General features: G+C 40.0%; 1 protein-coding gene across 1 annotated transcript; it reads right to left on the bottom strand.

Moving 5' to 3' along the window:
* Positions 1 to 493: 493 nt before the first annotated feature.
* Positions 494 to 3311, bottom strand: SIX6 (SIX homeobox 6). The gene is made up of 2 exons (XM_088473765.1): positions 2567 to 3311; positions 494 to 1154 (listed from the first exon to the last, which is right to left on the bottom strand). Exons 1-2 carry the CDS (start codon positions 3136 to 3138, stop codon positions 992 to 994), a joined length of 735 nt encoding a protein of 244 aa, XP_088329891.1. The 5' UTR covers positions 3139 to 3311; the 3' UTR covers positions 494 to 991.
* Between the last annotated feature and the right edge of the window lie 6965 nt (positions 3312 to 10276).

Below are 10276 nucleotides of genomic sequence, written 5' to 3'. Positions count from 1 at the left end.
GTGAAAATCGCTTTAAATGCTGCCAAAAGAAAGTGGTAGGTGTTTTCTTATCTAATAATAAATTGTTCTCCACTAACCACCAAAAAAGAGTCTCACTGTTCCGAGACGAATTGGGCTTTCCGTGCATTGGTTTTTACATGTATGGAGTATATAATATAATCAATGAATGTACGGTATGATCAATGGCGTTTTGTGTACTACAAATTATGTACAGATTATTTGTTATATTCTATGGTTACCCTGACATCACTTCTGTTCGGTGTATTTATTTTTCTCGTCTTAAATGGGAAATAATAAGTAAAACATTTTCATAGTAAATCCATTGCTCTATTCCCACAACGTTACAATACAATAGCAAAGTAGAAAAAAAACGTGCAATCAGATGATACCACAATCACTGGTCGTCAAATATTAAATGTGTCGAGTGTTATAATCTACAGATAGTTTTGCGGGGGATCGCCATAACGAAAGAAATGCTCATTAAATAGGAAAGGATGCTCACCACATATTTTATTTTAGCTTCTTCAGTGGATCCATAGATTTGGCGCACATGCGTCCACAAATCACCTGCGCACATAAAGACAAGCATAGGAGGTCTAACATTGGCAATCCCTTAAATAAGTCATCATATTATATATATTTATAAAAACAAACTTGAAAGTAAAGCGAAAAAAAATAAAATAAAATAATATAACAGCGTCTTTTTCATCATGAAATACCCACAGAATGCAGAGGGCAGGCGCTCACACACTTGGCAACTTGGCATCTGAGGTTGTACCGAAGGTCCCCAAAGTAAAGGTGAAAGGCCTTACAGTCTTCTACAGTGAGCTGTAAGCAATTAATAATATGAGGAGAGTGTGAGATGATGATCAGCACCCCCTGATACTGTGACAGCCCCTTTGTGGCCCTGTGGCCAAGGCAGCTATGCTTAGTCAGGCACTGTTCTGAGCTTGATCTCCTGGTTTTTGCTGCGATAAGTATGCCCCATAGGTCAGATGTCACATTCACTGTCGCTGGATGTGATGGAAATGGCAGAGGTGGCTGCTTTGCTGGACAGGCTAGCTGCAGGACTGGAGGCTGAGCCCAACTGTTCCCCTCGTTCGTCTGGGCCCAATGAGCGTCCAGATCCCTGGGACAAGACCTGCTGCTGCAGCCTGGCAAAACACAACAGGAGGGGACAGTCACCATAAGCCACATAACACATTAAGACCAGACCCTCTTTGCACTTCACTGGCTGTGTGTTACATACTGTAGGGCCATGCTGTGTATTGTCATCCTGTATATTGCAGCCTAGCTGATCAATAACATGTATACATCATTTCCTGCAGGCACATATTCCACGTGTGACTTCACAGCCATGTTGGAGAAAGATAAATGTGCAGAAATGATATCAATGAAACGGTAAGAATATGAGGATGACACAGTGAGGCATATTACTGGGTCCTGAGCTTCAGTGACATCTCAGGAGAGTGCATTTGTATGCAAAGACAGTCTTATATTTCTCCAGCAGATACAGTATGTATATGCTACGTGCCTAAGGTACTGTACGTATATAAAATCAGACGGCACTACAGTAATGACCCGTATTGTATATTGCATGTTCGTATATATACAAGTGTGTATATATATATATATATATATATATATATATATATATATATATATATATATATATACATATATACGCACAAACACTGTTTCTTCCAGAAGCTCATAGCTGTACAATATTGGTATATTAGTGGGGTAACAGAAGACATTGAATAAATCACATAGATAACCTTTCTAGTCACCATCATTCAGAGAAGATTAGGTGTAGACATCGAGCGACTTTTATTGACAACAATTCTATGTGATATGACAATGTACAAAAAATGAAATAATCAGCTGTCCAAAGGACAAATGGTCTAGAAAATTGTAAATAAGGTTTTGACATCAGTTCAAATCTGTGTAGGCATGTTATATGTAGTCTAGCAATATCAATAGTATTTTACACACACATACTATATATATATATATATATTTATATATATACATATATATATATATATATGTACACATTATATTTACATGCATGCTTTTATATATATATATATATATATATATATATATATATATATACACACACTCGATTCGCCTTTTAAAGAATTCCAAATCTGCTAACAGGAGGTTAGTGGTAATACAGACATCAAACACATCTTCAAAGTGCAAATATGTAACACAACGTAAATAACTTGAAAAAAAAAGCATAAAAACATTAAAATAGCATATATTTATAAATAAGATATATTGAAATCCATGTGTTTACACTGTGTCACTATCATCTTAATATTTTGAAGTACTGTGCAGTATGAATAAACAGAAATAATATAATAAAAAAATAGTATATTACAAAATTGTATTGTGTTAAATATCAGTTTGATATTATTTGAACTGGTTGTACTAATCACGTTGTGGCTATAAACTTATAACATACAAGACCAGAGATACATTTTTATTGCGTGTAAGATAGACAATGGTGCAAATAGTGCACCAACAATGTACAAGTGTGTGGTGATCTTGGCCATACCTGTTCTTGGCTGCTGCTGCTCGGTCTCTTTGCCTTCGGTTTTTGAACCAGTTCCCTACTTGTGTTGGGGTAAGTCCAGTTGCCTGGGCCAGTTCTCTCTTTTTGCTGGGGTTTGGGTAAGGGTCCTGTAGATACCATTCCCTCAGCAAGTGCCGTGTTCGTTCTTTAAAGCAGTGTGTCTTCTGCTCCCCATCCCAAATAGTTCTGGGAAGTGGGAACTTCTTCCTTACTCTGTACTTGTCTACTGGTCCTAAGGGTCTCCCTCTCAGCTTCTCCGCCTCCTGGTAGTGAGCTTCCAGCCACAGAGCCTGCAGCTTGGTGTGGGATTCCTTGGTGAATTTGTGGTTCTCCAAAATATGGTAGAGTTCTCTGAAGTTGCCGGTGTGGAATGCCACAATGGCCCTGGCACGGAGCACAGACTCATTCTTATTCAGGGCCTCACAGGCGGCAGGGGCCACTGGCAAGGACCAGAGGAAGCGACCCAGTCGCTCAATGTCCCCACTCTCCTCCAGGGTCTCACACACCCCAGCAACCTGCTGGGGGCTGAAGTTCAGAATAGGCAACTGGAACATTGGCGCAGCTTTTTAACGCAAACACTGCGGGCGCTTGACGCAGAATCCAAACAGATAGGGAGACCACAAGGAACAGCAAAGGGGGGACCTCCTTAGAGATGATCTCTGGATGCACTTGCTAACTCCAAGAGCCGAGCTAAGGTATCACAGTCTGTCTGATGTTAAAGAGAAGAAGCTGCCCTGAGCCAACAAACGATTTCCTATTGGACTTGGCAGATTGGCTGCTGGGTTGCCATGGGTTCTTGTCAATCAGTGTCAGCCTTTGCCAATCAAAGAGCAGAGAGAGGGAGATTTTTCAGCACCTCCCAGGGCTCGACAGCGCCCAGCATTCTGCCTTCCCAGCTACTGTCCCAATGCACAGAGAATGCATATCCAATGCCTCGATCATTCCTGTGATCCACACGCTGCACATAGCAAGGAGATTAGACCAAACACCTAAAGCAATTCTCATTTGAGGGGCAACTGGCATCCAATTAGAAAGGTGACCGTGCAATGAGACTCCACTGTAATAAAGACCGATGTAGTGTAGACAGGAGGGAATGCTAGGAGCTAGCATCATATGTGCTGCCAGTTAAATGCGTTATTGAAGCCATAATTACGACAGGCAAGCATTAGTGCCATTGTATTACACCTTGTTACATACTGACAGTTTTTAGATTATTCAGTGTTCCATTCTACACAACACATGCATGCAATAGGAAAACACACTATCTTCTATCTGTATGTATGCAGACACTTTCCAAGTTAAGGTTGCCTGCTGTAGCATAGTGGCAAGGGGTTATGTCTCCATTTTACTAAAGGTATCTCTGTGCATTCTCAGAAACATTTACTCAGTCTTTGAGCCATGTAAAATATTATCAGTTATATGTTATAAATGTGGTTTTCGGCTGAAAGGCGCAAGGTAAACCCGAGAATGACCAGAGAGAGAGTGAGAAGTCATTTCTAGGTCAGCTTGCATACTGGAGTAGATGCTGATGCTGAACAGCGGAGGGTGGGTGGGGGGGGGGGGGTAGAGGGAGAAATCAAACCCTTTAACACTTCCATAAGTACACGGTGTCTCACCAGCAAAGGGTTAAAAACAAAGCCGGGATAATTCATTTAGCACCGCGTAAAGAAGATTAGCCATTTCTGAGTAAATACAGGGGCATTACACAGCATTTCGCTGGAATGGTGACAATGAAGGTGACATTCACCATCAAAAATTAGGGGAAGTTTTATTGAGACGAAATAGTGTCGATTCGTGCCGGATAGATATACAGGCGCTATTCTATTTCTGTGCATGTGAATTAACCTGGAAAATACTACAGTGTATTTCTGTAACCCAGAAGGGATGGGAAAAGCGACCTTTAACTTCACTGCATCCAGTATGTTATATCTCAGTTGCCCTTTTCAATGCAATTTTTAAGATTATGTCAAAAATAGTCTTTCATATAGCCTGAGAGAGCTGCATCTTCTGTGGACTTGTAACGAATATAGAATCATCTACACCATTGCTACACTCCGTCTACAAAGGGAAAGGAGGGATCCTAGGCTAATATTTGCATCTATAGGCATTAGGATTCTTCCTATATCCAATGCATTATGTCACGCGTGTTCTTTATTTCTGCCTCCCAGAACTTGCCTTTTTTTTTTCTCCTTCCTCAGATAGACAATTGCTGATGCCACAGAATATATGGGAGATAAAAAATAAAACACCCCCTCTCTCTGGATGAAAGCAGCAATAGCAAGGAGATACGCTAGCGTCTTTTATTTAGTATCAAGAACAATTTGTCTTTTGCTCGTGAAGATTTGGTAAATAAGAAGGCAGATAGATACCGCAGATGCTTGGAGGTGTCGGGTCGGATTAGGATACGGCTCAGTACAGTGCTAAAATCATTCTGACGGAAAACCCTGATATTATTTTCACAGATCCATGCAGTTCACTTGAAAAAAAAACCTCCGAGCCATTTACATCATTTATGGGAGGCTCACAGCTAGCGGTACGAAAATGCTTTCAGTACTGCTCATTTTCATAAAAGCAGACAGCAGCGACCACACGATCCCGTTGCAAAAACATCCGCATTTTTATTACTTTATTTATTTTTCGGTGGCGTTAATCAATTGTTGCAGATTTACCCATCTGCAGGAACCAATTCTATCTTCTCAGCTGCTGCAGCCAAAATGATTCGGGAATATAATCTGTCAATTAAGACTCTTTTGGGTGCGATGACACTAAAATAATTAGGATGGAATTATTTTCAGAACAATAGGGAAAAAAAATATTTTTTATTAAATTTAAAATGTACAATTATCAGCAATTTCCCTGAATTCAACTGCAATTGTTGCCTTTTGTGTACATTTCTGTCCTTTTGGGTATAAATATTAAGCGTACACTATCTATCTAACTATCTATCTATCTATCTATCTATCTATCTATCTATCTATCTATCTATCTATCTATCTATCTATCTATCTACACACATACATGCAGATATAAAATAATAAGCATATTGTATGATTGTATGCTCAGATATGATCGGTGCTACATTATGCTAAGCAGGGCAATGCAAACATACATAGGCATATGCCCCACTCATACATGTCTGCATAATTGTGCTGATTAAAACGCTAATGTGACTTCCAAGCGGAAAATGTTTTGGCTAAAGAACACGAGAGAAATAAATCCTCCCGACCACACGCTATTGTTATTTATCTGATGCTGCTAAACACATTAATGTAGAAACAAATTGCACCTTCAGCATATACAATGCAATTAGTTGTGTAGCTGATTTTTTTTTTCATTGCGCCACGTATTAATATCTGATATCTTAAGAAATAATACAGTACACAAGGCCTCTCCCCCGCCCCAAGGACACAGATAACAACTAGCAATACGAGTAATGAAATGTCCTTCAGGCTCTGAGATTGTATCCATACAGACCTGCCTGGATATTGTGTGCTACTTAAGGATCTAACTATTGTATGACAATAGGACCAAAAAAATAGTTAAAATATTAATTTACTGAGGGTTTCTAGAGAATATTTGCTGGGAGGAGAGATGTGCATTAGTACTAGCTATGCGCCTGATGTGTTTCCAGCTTTGCTGAGACGCTGCACAATCTGACCTGGCAACTTACATACAGTTCTGCATAACTTATTTATACCTGCTTACCATCGTCTGCTGCAGCACAATAGGGCACGGATGAAAGACGAAAAATACTGATATCGTTGGGGTGGTAGTACATGTATTGCAATGATATTTTCTTTACTAATCTGAAACTATTATCTATCCGATCCACTATTCGTCTACAAATTGTACCAGCCTACTGCATGCATTGCTGTATAATGGTGTTTATGTAATTTTATGGAGCCAAACCGTGCATAGCATTGCTACAAGAGGGCACATTTAAGTGCATAGACAATATGTCATATATTAGGCGTTGCATTTATGTACTGTAACAATCCAATATTAATTTGACCTGAAATACAGAAACATCTATAGTCCCGCTATAACATGGGCTTCAGTGATCATTTTATGCGACCACATTTCATTGAATACGTCTGGTATAAATATTATTGATTCTGCTATGTGGAAGTAACTATGGGATACACCTTGTATGTATTGCTTCAGCCATAGTATTACATTAATACGTACCCTTCAAAATAACGGTCTCTATTATATGAAATGAATACATGTCAAATATGGTATCAAAAACAATAAAATGGGTAATATAAACGGGCCAATGTTTCATTAGAGCAGGAAAAAATGCAACCTGTAGCTTTCCAGCTGTTGCTGAACTACAAGCCTCAGCGTATCCTTTTGAAATCTGTCATCCACCAGTTGCCTAATTGCGTTACTCTTCCTCAAGGGTCTTCCCTACAATAGAGTGTTGCAGAAGTCGGATGACAGCCCTCAATAATGTACACTCGCCTTCACTTAGCTGATAAAGCAATGCAGCAGAAAATCAAAAAGTTACCTTATACAATATGTTTTCTTGCTAGTCTGGGCTAAATTGTTAGATATCCCGGTGCTGCAATAAATATATCAGTAGCGTGCAACTTTTGTGAACGTTTTAATAACTGATAGAGTTTATAGTAAACTATATCTATTGAATACTTCATTCATAAATACTCAAGTATCGTTGCTCTTGTGAATTAAACAGCATTGACGCGCCCCTGTCAGGAAATCCTCACATGTACAATATATCCTATAAACTTTACAAGTCATCCTGGTTTATTCCTAATAACGGTTTATAATTCAGGGATAGAAGGCTTAAGTTCCTCCCAGGTGGACGCACCTGTTCTTGCCTCAACCACCCAGACAGGATAGGAAACAGTTTTTAAATTAGACAAAGTATTCTTAACCTGATAAATAGCTATGAGGATAAATGTCTTTAGTAACTCACCACCACAAACATTATCTACCTACAGTCAACCTTTTATATTGCAATCTAATATCATTATTTTACGACCGGATGTGACAGACATTATTATCTGGATACAATACTGAATACATGTAGATGGTCAGCACAACCGCTTGTAGAATTTTGGTCCATTGTAGGATTATCTATATTTTCAATCAAGAAATGGTCACTTCAAAGTCCAGGGTACAGTCGATTGTGGATCACTTCTTAGTTGTTCTCAATTTTTCTCCTGAAATTCTCAAGAAGTCTCATTTCTTCCTTATTTAAGTCATGAAAGAAAGTGGCCATCATGTCTGTCTTTATGTCATGTATCACATATGTAAATATGAATGACCTCATTAAATTGGTTTATGTGTATGTATAAATGCCTTTATCTATATAAAATGCACATAGATTTGGCAAGTGTGCCATTAAACCAATGGTGGTCAGCCATTCACCATCATCTTAGAGGTCATGCACAAAGGCTATTTTGTGTTACTCAAAAGGATCTGCAGAGGGAATATATTCAGTATCCCGACACAGGGGATGCTGGCGCTTAGAATACCAGTGTCGGCATCCCAACCACCGGCATCCCGAAGGTAAGTAGCTTGGTTGGGGGGAGGGATAGGGTTAGACACTAAGGGGGAGGTGGTAGGGTTAGGCACTAGGGGGGAGGGTTAGGTTTAGGGTGCGGGGAGGGGGAGGTTAGATTTAGGCACTAGTTTCAGGCACGGTGGGTTTAGGGAAGGGAAAGGGGTAGGGTTAGGATACCTACCAACAGGTGTCGGTATCCTAAAGCTGGATACACACGTAAAAAAATTCTGGCCAACCATCCAACTAGTTGATTGGTTGGAATAAAAATCTGGTAACGGTTGGGAGTAACTGATGATCAGCAATTTGCTTCTAAATGCCAGAAAACAGATGAAAATGGTCGTCAGACAAGTTTGTTAAATGTTTGGTCTAAACAACTTTTGTTCAAACAACAGTTTTTGTCCATTTTCCAGTGTTTGGGAGCAAATTGCTGATTGTCATTTGCTTTCATATCCAACCAGATTTTCATTCCAACCAATCAACTAGTTGGATGGTTGGACAGAAAATCTTTACGTGTATATGCACCTTAACCCTGTGGGGATGCCAGTGTCAGGATTTTGACTGTCAGGATCCTGAGCGCAGGCATCCCATGCCCATCCCCTGCAAAGACCCACTAACCAGGAATGCCTAACTGGCCAAACACACTGCAATATTGCAGCTATCAGATAATTTGCCCACTATTGCAGATTGCTCAATGATATTTTGATCAAATTGCTATGAATGGTTGTGTTGGTAAATACAATCAGATTATGACACACTAACATGACTCAAATCATGCACAAATTGATCACTATGAGGCTTGAAATGTCACATGTCTTCCAACTTGGTGACTGTGTATGGCAAAGTTGGACATTGTTCTTATTGCTTGTTACGACATACTTTAAGATCTAAAAGAACGTGTGGCATTCAAGAACCTAATAAATAGTTTAGATTGTAGAGGACACTTACATAACATTAAAAAGAGCTGAACCACTAATGTCTGTGGTGAGACATTACTCCTGATTCAGAAGCGCACGCAGCAGCATCTATTGGCGGTCGTTCATCTGCGGCTTTATGCAAATATGGCTAAAACTCCTCCCCTTGTGTAGATCCGTGCGGCCGAATGCACAAGGACTGAGATGCCCACTGTCAGCGTCCTTACACGCAGTATTACAGATTGATGCGTCTTTATACCACATCATTGGGTGCACCATTGAAACTTGCACCAGTCCTATGGCAGATGCAGTTTCCCCATCTCACTATGGCCTCCTGTGGCTGTGCGTCTGTGTACAAAGACGTTTTCACTCACACGCTAGTGACACTCCCATAACATGCCCTTTAAGCGGAGCAATTTTGCGTGCATTTCTAACACAACATTTCTGATGCCGTTTGTCTTAATTGCATTTGTGTGTACACTGTGTAATACACACGCCATACATGTTTTTTGGAAATCTTCTTGCATGCACAGTTGCAAAAAATCACTCAGCTACGAGAACATCGGCATTACATGTGGACTAGGTGCGGCTTTAAGTCAGGCCCACTGGGCACAATTCAGTTCAGAGAGCTTTTGGGACGTAATGTAGAGCCGCGCATATAGCGGACAATTTAGCCCAACATCAATCCTTTTACTGCACATCTAGGGGTAATGAGCAATGATATGGTTGTGATGTGCCGCTGTTAAGGGCATTCCGATGCTGTTCCTATGGCACATCATCAACAGTGCTCCAAATTTAATTGTCCCCGATTGAGAGAAAGGGGCAAGCTCCTCCACTATCAGATAGGATTGAGTAACCTATGACAACAATACAAAATAGTGGTTGCTCATATCAGCTTAATGTTTTTTTCACAGGTGCTTGTAAAGGGATGGGGTTTACTCTGTACTACAGGAAAAAAAACTATGACAACACTGCATGCAGCATCTTCAGACCTTGATAGAACTTGCATGGCATTGTGTGAAAAGGGCAGGACAGGCCAAAAATAGACACATGAAATTAAATTGGGCACAATTCAATTCAGAGTGCTGTTGGAATGTTATATGAAGCTGAGCACATAGCCAATACTTTAGCCCAACATCACTCCTTTTACTGTGTATTCCTCTAGGGGTAATGAGCAATGTTATGGTCGTAATGTGCCAACATTAAGGGCATTCCCATGCTGTTCCTATGATACATCATCAACTTCGATCC

This window comes from Taudactylus pleione, unplaced genomic scaffold (assembly GCF_031769625.1).
Source record: "Taudactylus pleione unplaced genomic scaffold, aTauple2 ptg000139l, whole genome shotgun sequence".
In the NCBI taxonomy this organism is placed as follows: domain Eukaryota; kingdom Metazoa; phylum Chordata; class Amphibia; order Anura; family Myobatrachidae; genus Taudactylus; species Taudactylus pleione.
The sequence above is the reverse complement of the archived record's forward strand: the minus strand, read 5'-3'. Positions and strand labels throughout refer to the sequence as shown.